The 15,021-nt window shown below is 39.3% G+C and overlaps 1 protein-coding gene across 1 annotated transcript in view; it reads right to left on the bottom strand.

The window, feature by feature from the left end:
- slc2a9l2 (solute carrier family 2 member 9, like 2) overlaps positions 1-15,021 on the bottom strand; it is a 265,165-nt gene that overhangs the window by 34,901 nt on the left and 215,243 nt on the right. Inside the window, exon 11 of the mRNA XM_023985678.2 lies at positions 13,818-13,945. Coding sequence (XP_023841446.1) covers positions 13,818-13,945 — 128 coding nt within the window. The remainder of the gene's footprint in view (positions 1-13,817; positions 13,946-15,021) is intronic.

Below are 15,021 nucleotides of genomic sequence, written 5' to 3' on the forward strand. Positions count from 1 at the left end.
GGTTCGCCTACATAGCCTGGTGCGGGTTATTCCACCTCCCCGCACTGGTCGGGCGACGGGGAGTATTCAGCCAGGTAAGGTTGGGCAGGCTCAATGCTCAAGGGAGCCAGTACGCCTGCACGGTCCGGTATTTCCGGCGCGCTACGGAGAGCGTGATCACACAGTCGTCCGGAACAGCTGATGTTCTCATGCATGCCTCAGTGTTGCTTGCCTCGAAGCGAGCATAGAAGTGATTTACCTCGTCTGGTAGGCTCGTGTCACTGGGCAGCTCGCTGCTGTGCTTCCCTTTGTAGTCTGTAATAGTTTGCAAGCCCTGCCACATCCGACGAGCGTCGGAGCCGGTGTAGTATGATTCAATCTTAGCCCTGTATTGACGCTTTGCCTGTTTGACGGTTCGTCGCAGGGCATAGCGGGATTTCTTGTAAGCTTCCGGGTTAGAGTCCCGCACCTTGAAAGCGGCAGCTCTACCCTTTATCTCAGTACGAATGTTGCCTGTAATCCATGGCTTCTGGTTGGGGTATGTACGTACAGTGACTGTGGGGACCACGTCCTCAATGCACTTATTGATAAAGCCAGTGACTGATGTGGTGTATTCCTCAATGTCATCAGAAGAATCCCGGAACATGTTCCAGTCTGTGATAGCAAAACATTCCTGTAGTTTAGCATCTGCTTCATCTGACCATTTTTTTATAGACCGAGTCACTGGTGCTTCCTGCTTTAATTTTTGCTTGTAAGCAGGAATCAGGAGGATAGAGTTGTGGTCGGATTTACCAAATGGAGGACGAGGGAGAGCTTTGTCTATAAGTCTTTGCTAGGTAAAGCCCCGCCTTATCTCAGCTCACTGGTTACCATAGCAGCACCCACCCGTAGCACGCGCTCCAGCAGGTATATTTCACTGGTCATCCCCAAAGTGTCACGCCCTGACCTTAGAGATCCTTTTTATGTCTCTATTTTGGTTGGTCAGGGTGTGAGTTGGGGTGGGCATTCTATGTTTTTGTTCTATGTTTTCTATTTCTATGTGTTTGGCCGGGTGTGGTTCTCAATCAGAGGCAGCTGTCTATTGTTGTCTCTGATTGAGAACCATACTTAGGTAGCCTTTTCCCACCTATGTTTTGTGGGTAGTTGTTTTCTGTTTTGTGTCTGCACTAGACAGAACTGTTTCGCTTTCGTTCTCCTGTTTGTTGTTTTTGGATTGAATCATGAACACTTTAAACGCTGCACCTTGGTCCACTCTTCCTTCAGCCCACGAGAACCGTTACACAAAGCCAATTCCTCATTAGGCCGCCTTTTCTTCCAGTTCTCTGCTGCCAATGACTGGAACTAACTGCAAAAATCACTGAAGCTGGAGTCATACATCTCTCTCACTAACTTTAAGCACCAGCTGTCAGAGCAGCTCACAGATCACTGCACCTGTACACAGCTCATCTGTAAATAGCCCATCCAACTACCTGATCCCCATACTGTTATTTATTTTATTTTCTCCTTTGCACCCCAGTATCTCTACTTGCACATTCATCTTCTGCACATCTATCACTCCAGTGTTTAATTGCTAAATGTTAATTATTTCCCCACTATGGCCTATTTATTGCCTTACCTCCCTTATCTTACCTCATTTGCACACACTGTATTTAGACTTTTCTATTGTGTTATTGACCGTATGTTTATTTATTCCATGTGTAACTCTGTGTTGTTGTTTGTGTTGCACTGCTTTGCTTTATCTTGACCAGGTCGCAGTTGTAAATGAGAATTTGTTCTCAACTGTCCTACCTAGTTAAATAAAGGTGAAATAAAAAATTAAAACAATTTAAAATGTAAAAACCTCCCTGGTCTTTGTGGTTGAATCTGTGTTTGAAATTCACTGCTGGAATGAGGGACTTTATAGATCATTGAATATATGGGGCACAGAGATGAGGTACTCATTCAAAAATAAGGTTAAACACTATTATTGCACACAGAGTGAGTCCATGCAACTTATGTGATGTGTAAAGGAAATATTTACTCCTGAACAAATTTAGGTTTCCCATAAGAAAGAGATTGAATACTTATTGACTCAAGACATTTCAGCTTTTCATTTTGAATGAATTAGTAAAAATTTTGCCTTGACATGATTGGGTATTATGTGTAGGCCAGTGACATAAAATCTCTATTTAATCAATTTTAAATTCAGGCTGTAACACAACAAAATGTGGAAAACGTCAAGGGGTGTGAATACTTTCTGACGGCACTGTAGCTCTTTGGAAGATCATGCCAAGCTAAATGTCACATTGATTTCTCCCACATAAAATACAAGGACGACGAATTCACCCCACTTCGACATCTCTGAGAGAGCGGAAAGTGGAGACGTCGAGGGGCTGTGGCAAGAGCGGGGTGTACGTTTGACAGAAAGTCACTTCACATCATTGGTATTGAGCATGGAAGCTCTAGCCATAACATACACTACATGGCCAAAAGTATGTGGACACCTGCTCGTCGAACATCTCATTCCATGGGGATTATTTTTGAAGTTGGTCCCTCTGTTGCTGCTACAACAGCCTCCACTCTTCTGGGAAGGCTTTCCACTAGACGTTGGAACATTGCTGCGGGGACTTGCTTCCATTAAGCCACAAGAGCAGTGAGGTCGGGCGACTAGGCCTGGCTCGCAGTCTGCATTCCAATTCATCCCAAAGGTGTTCAATGGGGTTGAGGTCAGGGCTCTGTGGAGGCCAGTCAAGTTCTTCTACACTGATCTCGACAAACTATTTTTGTACTTTTTCCTAACCTCTCTGGATTACAACCAAATTAGGATTAGTGCAATATATTACGTATTGGATCACAAAAAAATATCTATTTTACATTTCCGTGTAGTTTACCAATAAAATTGTCTGACAGTGAAGTAGACATACTCGGTATTCATATCCCAAAAGAAAGAAATGATCTCAATACAATCAATTTTAAAAAGTTGGCAAAAATAGATAAGAACTTGCTACAGTGGTAAGCAAAATACAGTTGAAGTCGGAAGTTTACATAAACCTTAGCCAAATACATTTAAACTCAGTTTTTCACAATTCCTGACATTTAATCCTAGCAAAAACTCCCTGTCTTAGGTCAATTAGGATCACCACTTTATTTTAAGAATGTGAAATGTCAGAATAAAAGTAGAGAGAATTATTTATTTAAGCTTTTATTTCTTTCATCACATTCCCAATGGGTCAGAAGTTTACATACACTCAATTAGTATTTGGTAGCATTGCATTTAAATTGTTTAACCTGGGTCAAACGTTTCGGGTAGCCTTCCACAAGCTTCCCACAATAAGTTAGGTGAATTTTGGCCCATTCCTCCTGACAGAGCTGGTGTAACTGAGTCAGGTTTGTAGGCCTTCTTGCTCGCACACGCTTTTTCAGTTCTGCCCACACATTTTCTATGGGATTGAGGTCAGGGCTTCGTGATGGCCACTCCAATACCTTGACTTTGTTGTCCTTAAGCCATTTTGTCACAACTTTGGAAGCATGCTTGGGGTCATTGTCCATTTGGAAAACCCATTCGCGACCAGGTTTTAACTTCCAGACTGACGTCTTGAGATGTTGCTTCAATATATCCACATAATTGTCCCTCCTCATGATGCAATCTATTTTGTGAAGTGCACCAGGCCCTCCTGCAGCAAAGCACCCCCACAACATGATGTTGCCATCCCCGTGCTTCATCCCTGTGCTTTTTTCTCCAAACATAACGATGGTCATTATGGCCAAACAGTTACATTTTTATTTCATCAGACCAGAGGACATTTCTCCAAAAAGTACAATCTTTGTCCCCATGTACAGTTGCAAACCGTAGTCTTGCTTTTTATGGCGGTTTTGGAGCAGTGGCTTATTCCTTGCTGAGTGGCAATTCAGGTTATGTCGATATAGGACTCGTTTTACTGTGGAAATAGATATTTTTGTACCTGTTTCCTCCAGCACCATCACAAGGTTCTTTGCTGTTGTTCTGGGATTGATTTACACTTTTCGCACCAAAGTACGTTCTATTGTTTGTACAGATGAACGTGATACCTTTAGGCGTTTGGAAGACTTGTGGAGGTCTACAATTTCTTGGCTGATTTCTTTTGATTTTCCCATGATGTCAAGCAAAGAGGCACTGCGTTTGAAGGTAGGCCTTGAAATACATCCACAGGTACACCTCCAATTGACTCAAATGATGTCAATTAGCCTATCAGAAGCTTCTAAAGCCATGACATAATTTTCTGGAATTTTCCAAGCTGTTTAAAGGCACAGTCAACTTAGTGTATGTAAACTTCTGACCCACTGGAATTGTGATACAGTGAATTATATGTGAAATAATCTGTCTGTAAACAATTGTTGGAAAAATTACTTGTGTCATGCACAAAGTAGATACCCTAACCGACTTGCCAAAACTATAGTTTGTTAACAGGACATTTGTGGAGTTGTTGACAAAAGTGTTTTACTGATTCCAACCTAAGTGTATGTAAACTTCCGACTTCAACTGTACCTGATATTTGTGGAAAAATCACTCTGATTTCCTTTTAGTCATATCATGTTTACATAATTGCTTATGCCCTTGCCTACACCTAGCAACCAGTTTTTTTATTTATCATATGAACAAAACATATTTTTTCGGGGGGGGATCGGAAAGCCAGACAAAAATCAAACGGGCCTATTTATATATTGAATATGAATTCAGAGGGCAGAAATGATTAAATATTAAAGTACTAGACCTCTCACTAAAGGCTTCAGTCACAGCTTGTCCCAAATTGAGGATTAGCTGATAACTACGAAACAAACATTCTGGATGATATAGAGAATCTGGAACTATTTATTGATCAGCATTTTGATATGCTCGAAAAAGAAACGGATACATCGAAGCGAACAAGAGAAGACCTTTCCTCGAGTTCTGCGTGTGAAACTGAAGGGAAGCCGCCATCTAAAATTCCAAATGTAACATTGGGAGGGGGACGTTTTTATAACCATGTTTCCAGAAGATAGCGCCTTAGCGAGCAGTTAAAAAAACTGGATCTATTGTCTGGGCTACTGGGGGAGAGGTTGAGGCCTTAAAAACAAGAATGGATTACAGTAATAAAATGATGGAAGAAATACAAGCGGAAAATAAGATATTGAAAACTACCGTGGACTCCCTAAAAGACACTACAGAGAGGCTACGATATGATAATAAAACAATGAAAGCCAAATTACTTGATCTAAAGTGCAGAAGTATGAAAAATAATATTGTTATAATGGGAATAAAGGAGGATGACAATAAACTATCAGTCAACGGAGGAAAAAGTCAAGGTATTCATGAAACGTAATCTCAAGATAACTGACGAACAGGTGGAAACAATTGATTTTCAAAGGGCTCGCCAATTTGGTGGCAGAGCAGAGGGAAGGCCCCGTCCGATCGTAGCTATGCTAACCCACTACAAGATGAAAATTGCCTTGTTACAACAGGGTATGGAATTGAAGAACACCCCATTGTCTATTAATGAACAATTTCCCCATGAAATAGTGGAAATGACGTGCCCTGTAGCCAACTTTCAAAAGGCCCCGAGCAGAGAAGCAGAATGTTCGTCTAGTGGTCGATAAATTATACGTAAACAACTAAATGTTCAAGGACTCGAAGATTACAACATGGCTGTGAGTGATAGCTACCTCCTGTTGAAGTAGTCCCCGATACATATGTGTACCATATTACACAGTACAAATATGGATTAATTTGTTTTTTACAAAAACATTTTGTAAACTGTTATGTAATAAAATGTTCATGCAGTATGGAACTGTGGACTATGTGGACTTAAAATAAGGTTGGACTTATGGTAATGCAGAATGGGTATGATGAACTTATCCTTTTTCTATTTAGGCAATATGTAACTTTGGACGATATGGACGTAATATCAGGTTTTGATTTAGGGGAAGGCGAAGATGGGTAAGGCTGACCTTTTTTCTTTATGATTTTCTTTCTTTATTTAATTTGAAGATTGTACATTCGTTTTTTTTGTTTGATATGATATGGCCTAATTGTAGAGGTCGTTATATTATCACTTAAAAGCTGTTATATAGTGCGGCAATTGTTGGCCGATGTGAATTGGAACAATTAGCTTTTAAGATAAAACTTAATAAATATGAATAGATTTATTATAGGGCTAGGATAAAGGATTATATAATTAAAAACCTGCCTATGCTCTCTATTGGAATAGGCCTATACAATCCTAAAATAATTGGTGTTATTACTCCTTTACATTTAAAAAATAAATCTCAATATAAAAATGTAAAGGATGATTATTGTTCTGACACAAATGGATTAGATATTGTTAACAGGGTTGTTGTTTCTATTAGTGTGTGGCGGGCTGGTTAACACCGGGATAAACTGATTAAAGTTAACGGTATAACTAACTGTCACGATCGTCGTTACGTGAAAGAGAGGAGGACCAAGGCGCAGCGTGATAGCAATACATCTTTACTTTAATAAAGACGAAAACGAAGAACACTATACAAACAAAATCAAAACAATAAACCGACGAACGTGAAGCTAAACAAACTAAGTGCTAACATGCAACATAGACATAGACAATCACCCACAAACTACCTAATGACTATGGTTGCCTAAATATGGCTCCCAATCAGAGACAACGATAGACAGCTGTCTCTAATTGAGAACCAATCTAGGCAACCATAGACATACATACACCTAGACTAAACATTGCCCCATAAACATACAAAAACCCCTAGACAATACAAAACACATACCTCCCCCATGTCACACCCTGACCTAACTAAAATAATAAAGAAAACAAAGATAACTAAGGCCAGGGCGTGACACTAACACAATAACTGGCTTATGAAAGCACTTCTCTAAGAGAGAGAGAGGTATATTATATATTTCTACATAAGCTATTCATGCTACCTTTTATATTCTTGATCCTAATGATATAGGCCTAGGTGTAAAACAGCCGAGGTGATAGAGCAACGACCCTGGAATAAAAAACAAAATGTTTATGGGTGTAGAGAGAGTTGGTTTTACAGGTTTACTCGCTCTGGTTTGTCACTACTGCATGTATTCTTGGCTATCGTGCCATGGCTGTGTCAGAGTCGATTGTAAGTTAAACTTGGGTATTCCTTTATGCGCAGTCTGATGCCTAAGACACATTTTTACTTCCAGTCATTAGCGGCCGTGAGAATCTATGTTCCTTTTTCCTTCTACCTTTTTTTTTTGTCAGAATACAACAGGATATAATGAGGACTACATTAAATATGTCTTGCATGTAATGGACATAGTAAAAGGACTGGTCTTGCGATATACTTAGCTTGTTTTCTCTTCATTTTTTATATATTTTTTCAAACAATTGAATACAATGAACTGAGCAGGCTGGGCTGACATGCTTATAGCCTTGCTAGGACGTTGTAAATATGAGCATGCATTTATAAGATTGCTGTTATTATTTCTATTAATATGATCTATTATTGTTACAATTTTTTTTTTTTTACTGTTCTTTCTATGTTCTTTGGTTAGATATTTATGTTATCATGAGACTGCCCATATTTTCCTCTGGCCAACGCCAATTTGCGGCCAAAGGTTTGCCTTAGGACGCAAAGGTGCGTCATGAGTCAGGGAGATCGTCTGATAGTCGTAGTGACAACAGACCTAGATATGGGGGGAGGTTTTAGTGGGTGGAATATTACAACAATTGGAGGTTTACAAAGTTGCAGCTACAGTATGCTTAACAGTGCAAATTAGTATGGCACAGCTATGGACACTTAATCATCATGGTGCTTTTTAATGTTAAGTTTACAAACATTGGTTGTGGTAAGTATAATTGAAACTTGGGTATCATTATGGTAAATGGGTAAAATAAGTATAGCCAGTTATAATTGTAATGGCTTAGCAGATAATTTAAAAAAGATACATTTTTACATGGCTAAAAGAAAAATAATATAATATCTATTGTTTACAGGGAACTCATTCTACAAATATAGATGAGGTTGGGTGGAAAAAGGACTGGGAGAGAGAAATTCTTGTCATGGGCAAAGAAACTCAAAAGGGCTGATTATACTAATTAATAGACATTTTGATCCGATTGTGCTACCTGTGCAAACAGATCCGCAAGGAAGATGGATTATTTTAAATATGCTATTGGACCAAAAACAGATCCGGCTAATTAATCTATATGGCCAAATAATGATGAGCCACACTTCTTCGAAAATATATATAATAATCTATTGAGCTCACAAACAACGAATGAATCTATTATTATGGTGGGAGATTATAATACGGTTTTAAGTACCTCAATGGATCGTAAAGAAATCACTCTATAAACTATCACCCTCAAGCACTTAAGGAGAACACGAAGATCATGGATACATTAGAACTAGTGGATATATGGAGGCTGAAAACCCCTGACCTAGTGAGATGTACATGGAGGAGGCTTAATCAAGCTAGCCGTCTTGATTACTTCCTAGTCTCATTCTTGCTGGCATCAAAAGTTTTTAAAAGTATTAATAGGAGACTGAATGCAATCGGACCACCATCTAATTGGCCTCCATATAACTCTTACAGAATTTCCACGTGGCCATTGGACATTTAATGAAAGCCTGTTGGATAACAATTTGTTCTTAACTTTTTCTTGCACAACATAGGTACAGCAGATCCCCTTATTGTATGGGACACGTTCAAAATGTACTTTTAGAGTCCATTCAATACAATACACATCATTAAAACAAAATCAGTTTAGGTCAAAAGAGATTAGACTAATAAAGGAAATAGAGGAAGTAACAGCGCAGGTAGATGGTAATGGAAACTATACTAGAGGCACAAAATAGGTCAGAGGAAAAACAAAAAGAAACGGAAGTACTTATTCAAGAACGATCAAGTGCAATGTCTTACAAAAATAAAGCGAATTGTATGGAAAATGGTGAAAAATGCTAAACATTTTACTTGAATCTTCAACATAGAAATTCTACCAAAAATAATTTACAGAAACTCGTGACAAATGATGGAGTTATCCATGATTCACCAAAATAGTTTTATTTTTGTCTCCTCCATTTCCACTGAATGATGTAACTGTAAGAATTTCTTTCCTAATAATAATGTAAAATTAACACATTTACAGAAAAACCTATGTGAAAACCAACTTACAGAAGAGGAACTTTTTGAGGCAATAAAATCTTTTCAGTCTGGAAAAACACCAGGGCTTGACGGTGTACCTGTTTTACTTGGATTAAATGTCAGGAATTGTGAAAAACTGAGTTTAAATGTATTTGGCTAAGGTTTATGTAAACTTCCAACTTCAACTGTACATTTGATTTAATTTGATTGAATGTACTCCGCGCCAGCATATCAGCAAAAGAGAGAGAGAAGAGAGAAGAGAAAGAGAAAGAGAGAGAGAGAAGAGAGAAGAGAAAGAGAGAGAGAGAGAAAGAGAGAGCAGACAGAAGAGTTAAAGAAGAACTGCAGTGAATGTTTCTGGGAGTAGAAGGAGAACAGAATAGAAGAGACATTGTTGCTGCGCTGCCTGGGGCTGTGGGAGCTGTGTATGAAATAAAACAGTGCCCTGCAATTTCAGGAAATGTTCCAACGTAAGAATCCAATAGTCTATTCTTTCTGACACCATTATACTATTTTATTGGAACACACACAGCATGTGCACATTCTGATTTGGATCTCTTTTAGTCCCCATTTGGACTAATCTTCCAAGAGTCCTTAAACATTAAAATACAATTTATAATACAAACACATTTTCACATATAACACACTATTACAAACATACATAATATACTAACATAATGACCCAATAAATACTCGATCTAAAAAAATATTGATTCTTCATCTATTATAGTCTCACAACATTTCTATGTATTATATTTAAATCTTTTTAAAATTATGTTTAAATGTATATATTGAAAGGTTTCTGGTTTGCTCAGCTAATTTATTCCATTTCTTTATTGCTCTAAATCTAAATGGTCTTTTGTATTTTTCTCTTTCCTGTCTGGATAACGCATAGATGGTGGACAATCTATTCCTAGTATTTATGGAATGTCTGTCTCTTACCAACTGAATACCGTTATGAATAGAACTTGGCCGTTTTAAATGATGTATATTATGAAATAAAATAAGCATGTTTTTTTCAATTATCTTGTCGATTGATGACCAACCAAGAACAMTGCGCATGACTGCAACAGAAGAACCATATCTCCACCTTAAAACAATCCTTGCTGCTTTGTTCTGTGCAATCTGCAGCCTCCTAACTTCACTTGATGATGCATTTCCCCAGACCACAGAACGGTAGTTCACCTGACTCTCAATTAATGTTTGTGTTATTTGCTGAAGAATTGTTCCTGGTAAATATTTAGCTATCCTCCTGATTATGCATGCTTTAAAAAAAAGATACATAGATTAGTTATTTGAGATGACCATAATAAGCAGTTGTCTAGCTGCACTCCCAATAGTTTGGTTTCTGCCACTACTTCAATTTGTACTCCTCCCATACTTAATTGTATCCCATGCTGTTTTGGCCTTTACCTAGTTGAACAGATCAACATAATTTTGTTTTTTTTGGTGTTTAAAACAAGTTTGTTTTGGCAAACCCACTCCCTGATATTCTCCAAATCTCCGTGTAAAGCCTGCTGTACCTGTTGAACCGATTGTCTTGCTTCATAAATTGTAGTATCATCTGCAAATATAGTAGCTTGAGTTTCAGCTAAGGCATAGGGAAGGTTGTTGGTATATATTAAATAAAGAAGTGGCCCAAGGCAGCTGCCCTGCGGTATTYCACAGTTTAACACATGAGGGGAAGAAAATGAAMCATTGATATAGGTGGACTGTTTCCTGTCAGTTAGATATGACTGTACCCAATTCAATGCTACCTCCTTAAAACCATAATGCATTAATTTTGTCTAAATTATTTAATGATCCACTATATCAAATGCTGCACTGAAATCTAAAAATAGTACACCCACAAACTTGCCATTATCCATAGCATTGAGCCACTGGTCAGTCATGTCAACCAATGCAGTGGTAGTGGAATGGTTTTTGCAATAAGCATGCTGCTTGGCTGTAATCAGATCATTATTTTCCATGTACTCCCATATTTGTCTACTCACAATACCCTCCAATATCTTACTGAGTGTAGGGAGTAGACTAATTGGTCGACTATTGGCAGGAGTAATGGGTTCTTTGCAGTCTTTCGGAATAGGACACAGTTTCGCATGCTTCCATACATTTGCAAACATCCCCTTTTCCAGTGACCAATTAAATATGTATCTCAGTGCAACTGCAATCTGGGGAGCAGCACAGCGAAGCAAAAAATTGTCCATAAGACCATAACCTGTAGATTTACCATCAGGTAATGACTTCAATAGGTTTAACACCTCCTCCACTGACACCGTTTGCAGACTAAAAGAGCAGATCTTGTTGCTCATAATATGATCATCAATCCATTGGACAATAGCTTGTTTGGAAGAATGTATGTTTACATTATTGCTCAGTAATTTAATTTTCTTTGTAAAAAAAATCTGCAAAATGATTGGCAATATCAACTGGTTTTGTTATTATTCTCCCATCAACCTCCACACTAGATGGGCATGATGAGATAGATGTACCAAGTAAGCCCTTAACTGTGTTCCATACCTTTTTAGAATCATTTTTACAATCAATAAAAGCATTGTTGTAAAATAACTTGTTTTTCTTTCGATTCAATTTAACTGCATAATTACGTAACGTTCTATAATTCTGTTCATCAATTTCTAAATTTGACTTGGCTGCTAAGACTTTGGCCATATTTCTTTGAGAAAAAACCTCACCAAGTTCATCATCAATCCATGGAGATGGACGAGCACCAACTGTACTCTTTCTTATAGGGGTATGATGGTCCATTACCTCAGTGAGCAAATCAATAAAACATTCTGTAGCGTGATTCATCCTCTAGATAAATCAGCTCCCAGGGTACAGCAGCCAAATCATTTAGAAATAGCTCATGATTAAATGTTTTAAAATGTCTCTTGACCACAATCCTAGGGGGTTTCTTTGGAACCTTGGTGTTCATGGTTATGGTCACAATATTATGGTCTGTCCAGCCCACTGGCATTGATCTGGCTTTTAAGCATTGCAATGGTATATTACAGAAAATCAGATCAATGCATGTGTCTGAACGATGACCCAGCTTAATTGAAGATCTAGTAGTATCATTAACCATTTGTTTCAAACCACAGTTCTTGGCATATCTCATCAATTTTGTTATATTCGAATTATTGTGATCCTTCCAATTTATATTAAAATCACCCAAGATAAATACATCTCTGTTGCTATCTGTGGCCTGGTCAAACCCAGTACATAAGTCATCCAGATAGGACACCTTAGAGCTAGGAGGTCTATACACACATCCCACCAATATGGGTGCCTGGTGAGGCAGATGTACTTGAGCCCATAGTGCCTCTATTTGACATAGATTAATGTCATCCCTCCTTTTAAAAAGTATATGATTCTGAATATACAGTGCAACACCCCCACCATTCCTATTCCTGTCCCTTCTCAGTAGACTATATCCTTGAATGTTAATTTGCCCATCATTTACAGATGCATCTAAATGCGTTTCGGTCAAGGCCAAGATATGAATATTATTTATGTTGACCAAGTTAAAAACCTCATGTATTTTGTTAGGAAGGCTACATACATTAACCTGAGCTATATGCAACCCTTTCCTTATCAAGTGGAGATCAATAGAGCATGTATTCGTTATAGTTGAAGTTGATACACTACAACACACAAACTCAGATTTGAACATTAAATTAAAATAGCCATGGAGTTACTCTAGAGTCCCGATACAATTGCCCATTGATATAAAGTTTATCCATCACCATGGAGACTCGTTGATTAAGGCAACGCTTTTCCTTCTAGACGGGATATCGTTTTTTTCTCCTTTCATTGATCTCGGTGGGGAAGTGATCATTCATTCCAAAATCAGTGTTTCTGAGTTCTCTGCCCATGTTCTTCGTCATTTCCTTTTGCTTAAATTTGTCAAAACATGCAATAATAGACCGTGGCCTATTTCCAGAGGCCTTACCTATTCTATGGGCTCTGGAGAAAGTGGCATTACGCACAACATCAGTGGGCAGTTTAAGTTGAGTTGACATAAAGTGTCCTCACAGCCTCTGCTGTTGTCTTTCTCCGGTATCCCTGAAAATATTAGATTGTTCCGCATTGATCGACACTGTACATCAAGCAAGGTTTCTTTAAGTTGTTTGTTCTCCCTTTGCATCACCTCCACCTTGCTATGAATAGAGTCTACAGTACCTTTCAGCGCTGTGTTCTCTTTCCTTAGATCATCAATCTGACGTTGGCTGAATTCTAGACTAGCACATAATGCATTGATGTCCTCTCGTAATATATCCAAGATATCAAGTCAACATCCATATCAGTAAACCTCTCCCCACTCGCCACACACGCGCCCTCTTACTAGGGGATGGTTTGGTTCCATCGTTGATACCTATTGGCCAACCTGGTTTTGGTTTGTTTTGTTGATTGGGTTGGGTTGGTTGTCCTTAACAATGCTTGAATCCTCCGAAACCAGCGACATGTTTCTTTGAGTTCGTAAGTATCTCTCGCCAATGAATCGTTCAAGCTCTTCAATGGATTCTGAATCATCCAGCGTGTTTACAGGCAGAGTTAAACACACAACCAAACTGTTCAGCCGCAACTGAAAACCGCTGGTTGAAAGTGGTGTGACGATGAGAGGGCTCACTCTGGCCAAAATCTGTCCTGAATCTGTCTGATAGTGCTGGTAAGCGCATAGCCACACATTTGAAGATATGCACACACAGCCAATCACACACACACTCACCTGCATGAATGGGAACAAAAGTCCGACTGCGAAGTTGGCGATCCAGTTGACGATCCCTGCGATCATGAAGGCTGCGGGTCGGTACGACTGCTCAAACAGCTCTCCGGTCAGTACAAAGGGGATGCCACCTGAGAGAGAAGAAAAGAACAGAAACACACAGTTCGTCAACAATCAATCCTCAGAGTCTGTCCTAAAATGGACACCGTATCAGTCAGATTAATTCAAATAGACCTGGGTCAAATACATATACTTTGAAATACATGAGATACTGCTGATTTAGCTTGCCCGATATAATGGAACCAATGGAATGTTACAGGTACAATTAATCATCATCACTAGCACAGCCCCTGTACCATTGCACGCATTCTATTAGGGTCTGGGGACATTGATAGGCAAACAGCCGTGTCCTGTTTGGACCAAAGTTGACAGCTTGATTTGGCAAATCAAAAGCTAGACACAGGGAATTTATCATCGTGACAGCAGGTATTTTCTATTGATCAATATCTACGCTTGTACTCTAGGTGTACTAAACATGGACTCATTAGATTATGTCAGAAATAGTGAGTTATATTAGTTAGTTACACAGTGAGGTCCAAAAGTATTGTGACACATTTGTTGTTGTTTTGGCTTTACTCCAGAACTCCTTGTTCATAGAACCCATTTTAGGGAACCAATAATTCACTTACATGTACATTAGTCAAAAGTGTAATATTTTGGGGCCTCCCGAGTGACGCAGCGGCCGAAGGCCCTGCATCGCAGTGCTAGAGGCGTCACTACAGACCCAGGTTCGATCCTGGGCTGTATTAGAACTGGCCGTGATCGGGAGTCCCACAGAGCGGCGCACAATTGGCCCAGCGTTGTCCAGGCTAGGGGAGGGTTTGGCCGGGGGAATTTACTTGGCTCATTGCGCTCTAGCGACTCCTTGTGGCGGGCCGGGCGCCTGCAGGCTGACCTCGGTCGTCCGGTGAACGGTGTTTCCCCCCGACATATTGGTGCGGCTGGCTTCCGGGTTAAGTGGGCGGGTGTTAAGAAGCACCGTTTGGCAGGTCATGTTTTGGAGGACGCATGACTCAACCTTCGCCTCCCGAGGCCGTTGGGGAGTTGCAGCGATGAGACAAGATTGAAATTGGGGAGAAAAAAGGATGCTACCATGACTATGGATAACCATGAATGAATCATGAATAATCATGTGTGAGAAAGTTAC

This window comes from Salvelinus sp. IW2-2015, linkage group LG1 (assembly GCF_002910315.2).
Source record: "Salvelinus sp. IW2-2015 linkage group LG1, ASM291031v2, whole genome shotgun sequence".
Taxonomy (NCBI): domain Eukaryota; kingdom Metazoa; phylum Chordata; class Actinopteri; order Salmoniformes; family Salmonidae; genus Salvelinus; species Salvelinus sp. IW2-2015.